At 47.3% G+C, this 13860-nt stretch overlaps 2 protein-coding genes across 3 annotated transcripts in view; one reads left to right on the top strand and one right to left on the bottom strand.

Moving 5' to 3' along the window:
- Positions 1–10320: 10320 nt before the first annotated feature.
- On the bottom strand, positions 10321–13127 carry LOC117196862 (basic proline-rich protein-like). Its single transcript, XM_033407046.1, has 2 exons — positions 11507–13127; positions 10321–10466 (listed from the first exon to the last, which is right to left on the bottom strand). Exons 1-2 carry the CDS (start codon positions 13125–13127, stop codon positions 10321–10323), a joined length of 1767 nt encoding a protein of 588 aa, XP_033262937.1.
- Positions 12534–13860, top strand: part of ARHGAP32 (Rho GTPase activating protein 32) — a 266634-nt gene continuing 265307 nt past the window's right edge. The window contains exon 1 of one of the 2 annotated variants that reach the window (XM_033406971.2): positions 12534–12666. The gene's annotated coding sequence lies outside the window, so the exon portion shown is untranslated. The remainder of the gene's footprint in view (positions 12667–13860) is intronic. The other variant, XM_049713594.1, reaches the window with a different exon arrangement.

Here is a 13860-nt window from a genome sequence, read left to right as displayed (position 1 = left end):
GATAGCGTGGAGCAGAGTAAGTGCTGATTCTACACCAGCGATTGTATTTGCTATCATCTCGATAAACATTGAAGGTCAGAGCCTCCTGAGGGGCTGCAGGTCAACTGGTTTACACCTTGCGTGTCTGTCCCCCTTCACCCTTTGGTACCCAGTCGTCCCCACCCCCCGCCCCCACCACCTTCATGAGCCAAGAAAAACCAGCTGATAGAAGCCTTGGTCCTGACCTCGGGTGGCCCCGGCCTGCAGCAGCTTGAAGCAGGGTTTCGGTTCCTGGCCAGAGACTGAGGTCGGGTCGTGGCAGTGAGAGCACCGAATCCTAGCCACTAGACCAGTGACCAGTGACAAGGCCCTGGCCCTTCGGCTTTGCAGAAAAGAATTCCCACGAAGATGGAAAGTAGTGAAACAAGTAAAGCGTTTATTAGGAGAAAACAAGAGTACAACACGTGTGGTTAGACACACTGGCTGGCTCAGAGAGGGAGTCGCGCCCTCATGGTAGTTTAAATCACCTATATGGGGCATTTCTTCCGGGTTTCCTTTGGCCAGTCATCTTGCTTTGCCTGGTTCAGAGTCCATATTTGGTATATCTCAGGGTCCTCCCCTGTGTGCGTGCACATCTCTCAGCCAAGATGGATTCCACTGAAGAGGCCTGTGGGTAGTTGACATCACTCCGCTTTTGACCTCCAAGGAGCTTTCTAGTTGGGAAGGTCTCCTTGACTTCGAGAATGAGAAATATGTGGTCTCTTATCTTCTATCTGGGCAGGGCCCAGTCCCCTCTCTCTATTGTCCTGCTATTCTCTTGGAGTATTGGTCCACAGGGAATAAATCTCCAACTGCTTACCCTGGGGGCGGGGGGGCGCCCATCTACCTCCTGCCTCAGTCCCAAGGTCAGAACAGACTCTCTTTTAGCTGTCGACCCCACTGCTCCCTGTCTTGGTCCTCTTGTCTCTCTGCCCCTTGCTCTGGTCTCTGGCTTCCCCTTCAGGCTCCCTTGGCTGGCTTGTGATCCTTGCCTCTCTGTATCTGCATGCTGTCTCTGTTTGGCATTACTCACAATTCTCTGGGGAAGACTCCTTCATCCGTTCTCCTTCCTGTGGATCTACCAGTGGTGTGACTACATCCTCAATCCCTCGTCAGAGGAAGGGAATCCAGACCAACCACACTTTAAGCCCCAACTCTCTGTGAATTGACACAGACAGAACAGTAAAAAACAACTGGAGTATTTGCTTAAAAATACTGACCTTCTAGAGCTAGAGCCTTTGGTCCTTACTCCATATTATGAAAGCCTTTGTATTTCCTTTCAAACTCCATTCCACTCTTTTGCTTTTCAAAGCTGAAAAGTGGGTCTGTGCTGAGCCTTTTCAGGAAGGAGGGTAGGCTTGGTAGAGTGTGTGAGAACATTTAAAACAGCATTGTAAGCAAGACAGCTTCCAACCTAAGGAGGTGGTTATTAACTGCTCAAAGCTTGAAATGCCAACTATGTGTGGGTGGGTGGTGATGATCTCTTTCTCTTTTTCTTCTTATAATTGTGAAGCTTCAGCGACTGGGTACCCTTCCCAAGACAGCAGTATAGAAAAGAAACATCTCCAGCAAAGTTGTCCTTCCTCAATGGTTGAGTGAAAATCCAAACGATATAAAAGGAGCCTGAAATACTAACATCTTCATTGAATCTCAAAACCCCAACTGTAAATGAATTCATTCTTATGCCTTTGTGATGGAAGGAGTCAGAAAATATTACTGTCCTTGGTGTCCAGGTGTGAGATGGAAGGAATGGAAGCATTCAGTCATTTCCCCAAGGTTGCCCTGTGAGTCTCTGGTGGAAAGAGAACTTTAGTAACAGCAGCAATTAGCACTTAAGTACCTGGCAGGCCTTGACATTGCTGACCCTCAGTCTCTGGAGATGGACGCCACTTCTCATGAGAAATAACTCTTTCTCTTTCTCACACACACACACACACACACACACACACACACACACTCGCTGACACGCAAATACACACAGTTGCACAGAAACAGGAAACTTCACTTCTCCTTAGGCTCTGCCTTTTACAGAGTAACCAGTATATTCTGATCACACACCTCAGAGACACACTGATTGGGACATGTGAATAAGAAGAACTATACCATCTCCGTGGGGATCAGAATGCACCAGACCGGAATTCTGGAGATCACTGATCATAGTTATGCTGCTTGGAAGTGAAATAAAAAGCGAGGTCTCGGGTTAATTCACTGACTTTGCAGTAATGAAGACAGACTATAAGGTAAATAGATTTACATTTGCAGAAAACCAAAAAATGTACAATATAAGAAATATGAGAATAAAATTAATGAGTATCTGGATCAGGTATTAAGGGAATAAGCCAAGACTGAGTGCATTTCCTATACTAAACTAAATTTAGGTAGCAATTAGTACCAGACGGTATTAACTGTGTTACCAACCGCTCAAGGATTTTAGTCAATTAAAAAGTACAACCTGAGTGGACTTTGGAACTTTTCTGGTTTGATCAGTCAAAACTTGGGGCTAAGGCCTGAGCCTGGAACCCAGCTTTGAGGTCCTTCTCAGGAATTCCCAAAGAGAGGTTTAAGTTGGAAAGCGTTTAAGAAGCACCTCTCCTGGCACTCTCACTTTTTTTTTAATTGTATCTAAATTCTTTTTTTTTTAATTTATTTTTTAAATTAATTTATTTTTTTGGCTGTGTTGGGTCTTCATTGCTGTGCATGGGCTTTCTCTAATTGCGGAGAGCGGGGGCTACTCTTCGTTGTGGTGTGAGGGCTTCTCATTGCAGTGGCTTCTCTTGTGGAGCACGGGCTGTAGGTGTGTGGGTTTCAGCAGTTGTGGCGTGAGGGCTCAGTAGTCATGGCTCACAGGCTCTAGAGCACAGGCTCAGTAGTTGTGGCGTGTGGACGTAGTTGCTCCGTGGCATGTGGGATCTTCCCGGATCAGGGCTCGAACCTATGTCCCTAGCATTGCCAGGCAGATTCTTAACCACTGCGCCACCAGGGAAGCCCCAGTCTCACTTTTTAACTAGACAAAATCCTTAAGCCAATGGCAGAGGCACTGAGCATGGGATTCTAGGCATCAGCTAGTAGGTGAGGGAAGACTTCAGACTCTCATGGGTCCATGATGTGCACACACTTTTAACATCAAAGATGACCCATCAGCCACTGCCAGTTTAGAGCAAAGAATCACAACCCTAGAAATATCCAACAACAAGAGAATCTTCAGTAGTTGTGGCTCATGGGCTCAGTAGTTGTGTTTTGCGGGCTCTAGAGCTCAGGCTAAATAGTTGTGGCGCACAGGCTTAGTTGCTCCGCGGTGTGTGGGATCTTCCCAGACCAGGGCTTGAACCCGTGTCCCCTGCATTGGCAGGCAGATTCTTAACCACTGCACCACCAGGAGAGTCCCCTGTGTTTTTTTCTGCCATTCTAATTTTTAAACAATGAGTTTGTATTGTTTTATCTTTTTAAAAAATCTTTGTTTTTTCAAATATAGGACACTCCCCAGAATGTTCCTGAATAACAATACCATTTTAATTTAAAATAAGCACCAAGGCCCATACTTCCTTTCGCCTCCTCAAGTAAGGAGAGATTCATGGGCAGCTTGGTAATTTATCAATCATTCATGTCTCCATTCATGATCCAGGTGTCGAGTATAGGAATTCAGGCTAAATAAAGCTGTGCTGCATCCCGAGTTCCTGCCTAGAGAAGGCAGGAAATTTCCACGGTGTGGGCTAGCAGGCAGAGTCTCCAATGGCAGTAGGCTACGGTAGCTTCTTTAATTTCACCCCAGACACATCTAGAAGAGCAAGATATTCTTTGAGGTAGGACAGTTCAGGTCACCTCCTTGGGTTCCTGTTATTGCCCCACGAGGGTGGTCTCTGACTCTTTAAAGTGATTCCCTGACATAAACTCCTAGAAGCATAGTCTGCTATATAAAAGTAATTTCTGAGAAACAAAGTCACTTCAGTCTGAAGACCCGGTTTAGAGGCTGTGCATCAGCGGACGACAGTTACATAACAGTTTGTCTTTGTTCCTCCGGCCATCTGTGACCTCTCCACTCCTTCCTGCTGACACGATCCCCAACAGAAAAATAAAATCTGTGTAGCCTAATGTACCTCCTTCCCTCCTGAGCCTTCGCGGAGAATAATAACAGCAGCTGCATGACTTTTACTTAATGTAAATACTTTATTTACTTTTGTATTTAATTTATGCATCGGTCCAGTGTTTGTACAGCTGTTTGATGTCTGTGTGCCCATAGATTAGCCTTTGCTGATTTGATCCAGCTTAAACTCTAAGCATTGAGAAACGGAGAGGGCTCCCTGTTCACTTTTCTTTACCCAGCCTCCAGCATGATACCGTACAGATGAAAACTTAATTAAGAATTCCAAGATTTAGACACCTCCCTGAAGATATCTTTCTCCCTTGATAAAAAGAAAGACCAAAATTTCCTGATCTGCTCAGGGAGAACATGAAGGTTGACTTTGTTTTCCTTGTAAAAGGACACCATTGTCGTATCAAGGTGACATTGTGGAGGTCTTTTCTCTCCCCAAAAGTGTACCGAATGATTTGGGGAGGCGTGGGATGTGAGAGCCAGCCTGGATGCAGGGCTAGTAATTAAGGGATGGGTTGGGATGGAAAGATTGCTCCTACTGAGGTTTACTTGCCCATCAAAAAAACAAGAAAGGACTGGGTAGTGAAATGGCAATGGTTTGGTTAACCTATATATTGGAACTTAGTTTGCACCCCAGCACCTGATGGTGGATTTGTTTTTGATGCTGTCTTCTGGGAAGAGTGATGGTCAGCTGCACCAGGTATGGTTACCAGAGGCAGTGGTGGGAATGCAAGGGCAAGGACCCCCCAGTCTTCTCCCCTCCGGTAGGAGAGAGGAGGATAAAGGGTGGACAGGGGTTTTTCTGTTTGGCTGGGCTCTCTCTTGTAACGTACAGATAACATTATCCTTCAGTAACATTTTTGTCAGTTTTATGTGACCTGGCCATCATCAACTGTTTATTTTAAAAAAGAGGAATAATAAAGATCAAGTACAGGGACTTCCCTTGCGGTCCAGTGGTTAAGACTCCACGCTTCCACTTCCACTGCAGAGGGCACAGGTTCGATCCCTGGTCAGGGAATTAAGATCCTGCATGCTGCACGGCGTGGCCAAAAATAAGAGATCAAGTACAGGTTGAATTTTAGGCAGGGTTTGAATCTTTCTGTGCCTCAGTTTCTCTCAATGTTAATAGTGCCTCATACCTGTTGATAATACCTTAGATCTTTTACTAAAAGGTGAATCACAAAGCACAGAAAACTCTGAATTACCTAAAGTATAACTTTCTCAGCTGCTTGACCTTCTCTATCACTGTTGCAGTATTCTTTTTTTTTTTTTTTTTGGCTGCGTTGGGTCTCCATTGCTGTGGGCAGGCTCTCTCTCTAGTTGTGTTGATCGGGGGCTACTCTTCATTGCGCTGTGCGGGCTTCTCATTGCGGTGGCTTCTCTTGTCGTGGAGCACAGGCTCTAGGTGCGTGGGCTTCAGTGGTTGCAGCACGTGGGCTCAGTAGTTGTGGCTCGCAGGCTCTAGAGCGCAGGCTCAGTAGTTGCGGTGCACGGGCTTAGTTGCTCCGTGGCACGTGGGGTCTTCCCGGACCAGGGATCGAACCCGTGTCCCCTGCATTGGCAGGCGGATTCTTAACCAGTGCATCACCAGGGAAGTCCCTGTAGTACTCCTTAACAAAGTATTTTTTTTTTTTTTGCCATGAGTAAGATGGTTGTCATTGCTTTTTTGTTAAAACTCATCAAGAACTAAAGAGAAATACTTTTAAAATTAGATCATGACTCAGGAAAGAAGGAGTGAACTGGTAAGTTTGAGTCTGTTATCAGCTTTGCTTGAGACTGGCCTTTTTTATCACTCTGAGGAGTAACGCTGTTTGTTTTCAGCATGAAATCCGTAAGAGAAAAAATTGAGATGGGAACAGGGAAATAATATTTTGATAGGGTAGTTTTATTGTTTTGTCTGATGTATTATGATCCCTAACCCCCAATGTATTTAGGGATGATTCATATTTAAATACAAAATACCTTCCAAAGCCAAGTGCAAGTGGTTTTAAAACAGTAAAATGGCATATTGGATTATTCCTCTCAAGTTGCCCAGGAAACTTAGCATTGACTGCATTAAGGTTCAGAAACATAGGTACATTCTCAGCCAACATGTATTTTGAATATAGCAGGGAAACACAGATGGTTTAGACCTTCTGAGATGCATTAAGTTCTGGAAACTGGAAGCCATAAAAGACAAAATCGTGGGAGGGGAATTGCAGGGAGCACCCTGGGGAAGAAGCAGCCCTGGAGTTGAATGACCTCCCTTTGAACTCTAGCTTTCCCAAGTCACTTTCCCATGCACTTCCTCAACACTGGCTTCAGTTCTTTAGATCTCACAAAAGCCTGTGGGCCTGGGAGCATCACCACACAGCTGAGAAGAGTGCTGATTCAGCCAGAGCTGGGAGGGAGGGCTGGAGCACGCGGTGTGTTTACAGTGAAATATTGTGTGAGCTTGAGTGACATGTGTGAGTGTGTGTGACTGTGTGTGCGTGCATGTGTGTGTGTGTTTTCTCATGAGGAGTAGCGACATCTCACCACTGTCACAGCCGCCAATGGGAGATTTAATTTCCTTCAAGTCACCTCAATTAAACATACATTTTAAATAAAGCAGCATGTTTGCTTGAGAGATGCAGCTTCAAAAGCTCCCCGAGACCTGATTCCCCTTCCAAACATTTCGCTGCCCCTTAAGGATCTCATATATAGAAATGTTTGAGTTGCTTCTTTGTTCATTCTTTCATGAGCCGCCACATAATTTTGCTTGATAAGAAGTGGAATTAATACTTCTACAAAAGCTTACATTTCAATGCAATTCCTTTCACTTCCTGGTCTAAGTTCACATCTGACTATAAAATGGATTCTGTAGAGCTCAGACAGTGGGTGATATACTCAGGTGACTGTATCTTGCTTTGCTACCTCAGAATGCTTTTTTTCTGATCAATTTAGAAACGTTGAGTGATTTTCATGAGTCTTTAGTTGTATTTTAAAAATACATTCATTTCTTCCTCATTTCAAAATATTAGACAAAGAAGTTTGGGAAACATAATAATCATGGATAATTTCCAAATTTCCTTTCTTCCAAAACTTTTCCATGATAATTAAATTATTCTACTTTTATGATACCCAACTAAAGAAGAAATCGAGTAGGCCCATTTTGCAGATAGAAAAAGAGATGTTAATTGACTTGTTCAAGGTTACATAGTGGGACAAGGTAAAAAATGAAAGGGACAACTAGCCTCTCCTTAAATTTACCACATTCCTTTTCAACATGGTGATTATTTCAGTTGGAAGTGAAAAGGCACTTCATTTAATTTGCCTTTGATTTTCTGTGCCTCTTGATATGTAACTTCTACATTTCAAAACCTAATTGCAAGGTTAGACTATGATTTTGCCTTTTAGAAATTAGATTATGCATTAATGCCCCCTCCATTGAATCTTTATATAATCTTAGATTTCCAGTATAATTTGTTTTGATTTGATTTGCAGTGAATTGCAAATGATATAATTTTATAATTTGCGCTTGTTCCCACTTGTAATAAAGATACATCCATAGCAATAAAGAATGGCAGAAAATAAGTGAGGATACAGATCCTGTATTCTGACAGTACCATTTATTCATGTATTAGGCAACATGGATACAATGGTGAATAAACAAAGTCCTGCCCTGTGGGATGTTCATTTTAGTGAGAGAGGCAAATAATAAATAATCAATTTCAAAACACAATCATGGGGACTCTCCTGGTGGTGCAGTGGTTAAGAATCCGCCTGCCAATGCAGGGGACACGGGTTCGAGCCCTAGTCTGGGAAGTTCCCACATGCCACGGAGCAACAAAGCCCGTGCTCCACAACTACCGAGCCTGCACTCTAGAGCCTGTGCTCCACAACAAAGAGTAGCCCCCACTTGCTACAACTAGGGAAAGCCTGCACAAAGGAATGAAGACCCAACGCAGCCAAAAATAAATAAATAAATTTAAAAAAACAAACAAACACAATCATTGATAAGTGCTGTTAAAAAAAAAATAGCAGAGGAAGGGGACAGAGAAGGCAGAACTATTTTAGAAAGTAGTTGAGAAGGTTAATTTAAAAGCCAGGAAGAGGGACTTCCCTGGTGGTCCAGTGGTTAAGACTCCACCGTTCCAATGCAGGTGGCCCGGGTTCGATCCCTGGTGGGGGAATAAGATCCTACGTGCCGCCGAGCTCAGCCAAAAGATTTAAAAAAAAAAAAAAAAAAGGCCAGGAAGAGGTGGTTCTCCCTGGTTTAAAGACCACGTAGCTGGAACAGAGTGAATGGAGAGGTGAGTGTTGGCTGAAGGGATTTGCAAGGCTGGGGAAAGGACTTTGGATTTTATTGTAGTGTTATTAGAAGCACAGGGCACTGAAGAGTTTTGAGCAAAGAGAATGACTTCTTACTCATATTTTAAAAGAAATTCTCTGGTTGCTGAGTTGAGACTGGACCATGGATGGGTAAGAATAGAGGTAGGAGACCACTTAGTCACCCAGAGGAGAGATTGTAGGGGGCAGACGTGGGTGTTAGCAGTTAGGAGGGAGGGAAGAGATTGGATTCAGAATATGTTTTGAAGGTAGAAGTGCAAGGATTTCCTGCTAAAATGAATGTGGTGTTTGAGAGAAAGGGTTGTTTTTGTCCTGAGATGGGGAAGACTTGAAGGAAGCAATTTTGGGTGCTGGTTTTAATACAGAAAGTCCAGTGTTCTGCTTTGGACACATGAAGTTTGAGATATTCAAATAGAGAGGTCATGGAGGCAGCTGGGTATAGGAGCCCAGAGCGCTGGCGAGAGGTCAGGGTTAAAGATATACATCAGTGAATGGAGGCTATTTAAGGGCAAGGGCTGGGAGAGACTGCCTTGGGAGGGCGGTGGAAAGAGAAGAGGAAAGGCCCAAGGTCAGAGCCTTGGGGGTAGTGGACATTTAGAATTCTGGAAGTGGAGAAGGACTCAGTGGAGGAGAGAGCAGTAGAGCTAGTATCTGGCTAAACATTCAAAAGCAGATATTAGATAGGTACAGCTGGTGTTAAGGTTTAGCATCTGGAAGAAAAAAAAAAACCTTTGTGGGAGAACAGCCAAAAGTTCTAAATTATTGTGATAGAGGTTAAGGAACTAAAATGTGACCGGGAGAGGACAGAAGAGGGAAGTTTATCATTTTAATGACTGCCCTGGGGATTCAGCACTACTGACCACTTCCTAAGATGTTGCCCAATAGTAGTTTCTTGTGGTAAAGGGTTCAATGTTTAGAGAGGCTACTCCGTGTGCATCCAGCTTAGCTAGGAGGATGCTATACACAGACAACACACCTTTTTCAAAAATCTATTTTGTTGTCCTGTTTAATGGGGACACAACATGGAGCTGGCCCTTTGGCCAGGAAGAAAATAAATAAACAAGGCAATGTCAAATGTCACTTTGGGAAAATTCTCTCTTAAGCCTGGATGGCTTTCAGCAACTCATTTTTCTCAAGTCAGCTGTTGAGCCTTCAGTCTGGGGATGAGAATAAGCTTTCTCTCTCTCCCTTGCTCAAATTTCCAGGTTCTCTCTAAAACTCAAGGTTGGGCAAGCAATGCAGTCGTCTCTGTGGCAGCCCTCTCTGTGGCAGCCCTCTGTGCTGGCTCGACTTGTCTGAACCATGACGCGGCTTCAGTGCCTGGAGGGGACTGCAGTGCAACAGATCTGAGATGCCAGGAGTAAGCCCAGATGCTACTGTCAGGAAGACGACGGTGTCAAGGCCGAGAAAGGAGGCCAGGAGGAGGCCTCTGACGGCTTCAGAGACAGAGGGAATTTGCCTTCTCCCCGGCTCCCCCCGACCACTCACCTTGAGAATACTGAATCAAACTATAACAAATGCAGTTATTTACCATTTTACATCCAGACAGGCTTCTTCTGTTTTTAGGGAATGTTGCAATTATTGGAATACATGTATTGAATCACTAAAGGTGTTATTAGGACAGAGGCAGTTGGATACAGGCTCTGCAGCACCAAGTTCAGATGGCTGCAGAGTTGTCCAGAAATCACAGCCTTCTGTTTATCTGCAGGTATAGCAAGAATAACTACTTATCTGTAGGCTACCTGGATGCTTCTTTCCAAGGAGGGGAAGTGCTGGCTGAGAACGAGAGTAAGGAGCATAGCACCCTTGAGCTCGCTCAAACACCCTTGACATCTGGAATACACAGAAGGAATCCATTTCTTCTTTCTCTGAACTAGACAATACCAAAGGGGGGAAAGTTATCAAGATGTTTTGAGACCCTGGAATAGAGTATTTGTGTCATTCAATGTATGTAGAGATTCCAGTTCCTGTAGGTATTTATTTAAAATTCGGTCAGTACAGCTGAATTTGGCGGTGTGATGGCCAAACTCTGGGATGTGAAGTCTTTCTGAAAGAATACAGAATGTCATTATCTTAGCTGAGAGTAGCCAAGGGATGAAAGCCTTGGGCAAAACTCCATTCTCACAGTGACTTGGTTAAATATCCCATCCTGACCTCCTTTGACATCACAGGAGATTTTATGTTTCATGCTCACCAATCCCTGGGAACAACACAAGTTATTAAATCCCTCTCTGCATACTCTTCTCTCTCTGGCAGAGATGGCTCTCTGTGGCCAAAAGGTGAACCCATGGAACCCCTGCAGTTTGGAGAAAGAGTAATTTTTAAACTATGTGTTTGTGTGAAGCTGCAGGTCTCTAGTTTTCTTCATTCACCTGGCTGTTTTTCCAGCACTTAGGAAGTACCCATTAAGACCATTACAGATCCTAAGCGTACCAGTTTCAAGTAGATGGCTACCATACCAGGATACATTTCTTTAAAGTACACGTCTTTAAATTTTCCCGTCCAACCCTGTGCTTCTATGGGAACCTCATTCAATCCCTTCCCTCCTTCTCTGCTAGAAAACATCTAGAATTTTGGTCTTTAGAAAAAGACCAAAATTATACTGGTTATGCTGAAGTTGGCAAGAGTGAGATTATTATGCATGTTCACTCCCTAATTTCTCTCCAGGATGTGGTGAAATCCTGCTTCACATCCATGCCCTTGAAATTCTGCTGTGGTCAAGGCCACGTTTTATATTCAGTGACGCCCACTGAAATGACTAAACGCTGAGTGGACCCGAATCTCTGCAGTGACATTAGATGATGCAGTATTTGGCAAGGGTGGGTTTGGGTACTGGGTTAAATTATGTAGGTTAACCCCGTCCCCAACATTTAGATTCCAAAGGCGTCAGAAGGAGGGTAAGGTACAAATATAAAAGAAAAAGATCGAAACAGAAAAGGGAGAATGTCAAGATGTGTTCTGTTACACAGACGCTTGTTGCAGGTCGAAGTGCTGCGCAGCCTTCAGAGGCTGAACAAAAGGAGCAGGGGGAGAAGCAAGGGCAGTGCCATCTACGGGCAGGGGTTCACTTGTCTCCTGGCCATGCACCTTCGGGGGTTGCTGCTCTTTCACCCTTTCTTGTCCTTCCTCTCCCCCGCCAGGTCACTTCCAATCTTCTGGTCCATAACTCTGAATGAAGAAGACAACCAAAGGAACTTTTAGGCCCAGATTCCAAATAATAACCGATGCGAGTTGATTTTACACCAAAATGCTTAAGAGATGGAGAGACGAGGAGCTTCCCGACTTGCGGCAACGCCCCCTCTCCTCCGCCGCGCGGTGACAGTACCCAGGGGTCAGCTGGCAGTGGAGAGGAGTCACTGCCATAGTCTCGGAGGAAGTCTCTTCCTGCTGCTGCTGCTGCTGCTGCTGCTGCTGCTGCTGCTGCTGCTGCTGCGGCAGGTTCTGTGTTTTTGCACCGCAGCACAGTGCAGAAGCCGAAGCTGCAGACCTCGCCCAAACCCCCGAACCGGCGTCCGGGCCGCGTTCCCGCGCCCCGCCGGCCCCAGAGCCTCGGGGTAGGGGGGTGGGCCGAGCCGCGCGCCTCTCGCAGCACCCCCGCCGCGCACGTGCGCTCCCGGGACAACGGCAGGCGAGGCCCGGGCGCGCCCCCGCCGGCCTCGGCCGCGCGCGCGCTCCGCCCGCCCTCCTCGCGCGTGCTCGTGCCCGCGACCGCGGCGGCGCGCCTCTTCTCCCCGCTGCGGGCGTCGCGGGCGCTGGAGGAGGCGGAGCGCGGGAGGCGGAGGCCGGGCCAGCGGCGGGCCTCCGGCGGGCACGCGCGCCGCGAGAGGGGCGGGGGCGCTGCGGGGTCGGCCCGAAGGCGGCGGGCGAGGGGCCTGGAGCCGGAGGACCGCGTCCCCGGGGCCGACTCGGCCGGGTGAGGGCGAGCGCGGTGCGTGTCGGAGGTGGGGACTCCGAGGCCGCGGCCCGGAGCCCGGCGTCCCCGCCCCCGAGCCTGACGGGGCGACGCGGCGGGATGAGGCGCTGGCGCGGGGGGCGCCCGGCCGAGCCCCCGCGGCTGCCCTGGGCGGCCAGGCGCTAGGCTCGGCGCGCGGGCGGTGCTCGGCAGCGGCGAGGACCGGGACGAGGAAGAGGACGAGGACGAGGAGGAGGAGGAGGAGGGCGTCGGGCCCGGCGCCCCGCAGGACAGACACGGAGCGGCGAGCGGGGCGCAGCGACGCCGCGGCAGCGCGGCGGGGCCGCGGGGCTCGGTAAGGCGGGGGCCGCGGGAGGGCCGGGGGCGCCGGTGACGTGGGCAGGCGCCGCAGGGGAAGGCTGCGGGGGCCTGAGTTTCCTTGTCGGGAGAAATTCTTTTTAAAGTAAAGGTTCGGGATCGAATGTTCTTAGAAGGCCATCTCGGGTTTCCCCGGTCCCCGCCGACTCCGTCTCTGGCCTCCCGAGGCGGACCGCGCTCGGGCCGCTGCCTCCCGCGCCTGCCGCTTCCCCGCGGCCTCGTCGGACCGGGCCGGGCGGTTCCTGGCCTGCTGCGGCGCTCCGGACCCGAGGCGCGGGCAGCGGGCCTGGGGGGCTCCGGGGGCGTCCTCGCCGTGCCCGCCCCCTGCCGTGCTCGCCGGCTCACCCGTGGAGTTTTCCCTCTCATCTTTCTAATTGGCTGAAGTTGCCGCTGCACATTGGACGGTGCTGGTGACTTAGTGCCCTTTTCCCCCGCCATCACCCCCCACGCCCCCTTCTTGCCTTTCTCGATTTGTTGACTTGAGTAAATATTCATATTAAAAAATTACCCAAACAGATGACGAGAAACGGTAGAGGGAGAAAGTCAAAGCTGATTTCTTAGCTGTAGTCTACTTTTGGACCCTTTATAACTCCACCTTCTGTTGCTGAAGCTTAAGGAAGGTGGGGGGGGGGGAGGAGGAGACCCCCAGCAGGATGCTTGGGATGCAGTTTGATAGTTATCTTTTAGGAAATAGAATTTGGATCATTATAATTTTGATCCGCATGCAGAATTGCAGTCTGCTTTTAAACTGCTTGGGGCACTGCATGATGCTACATGGATAGCTGGCAGCTGGGCCACATTGCATTGTTGTCAGCATCTCTTTTATTTTCCATTCTTTCAGAGTTTTGTTTGGCACAGATTTAGACCTTTTAAGTCAGTCTGAATGGGAATAACTTCTGATACATTGGTTGCTTTTGTAAACGTTGTCTGTATTTGTATTTCTGTTGGAAGAAAAAAAGCATATGGTGCTAGAGTGCCGTGGCTCTTAGGGTCCAGAAAATGTGCTACTTTGAATCAGTAATTGAATTTGTTGTAATATTTTTGGGTAGTGACGGTTGTGATTCATTAATATATTTTTCCTTATTGGGTAAATTGAAATCTAACTCGAAATCTTGACATTTGATCCTTGAACTTGAGAGTGAAGGAAATAGAAGCTTTAATTGCTGCTACA

Source organism: Orcinus orca, chromosome 8 (genome assembly GCF_937001465.1).
Source record: "Orcinus orca chromosome 8, mOrcOrc1.1, whole genome shotgun sequence".
NCBI lineage: Eukaryota > Metazoa > Chordata > Mammalia > Artiodactyla > Delphinidae > Orcinus > Orcinus orca.
This window is presented reverse-complemented; position numbering and strand designations above follow the sequence as displayed.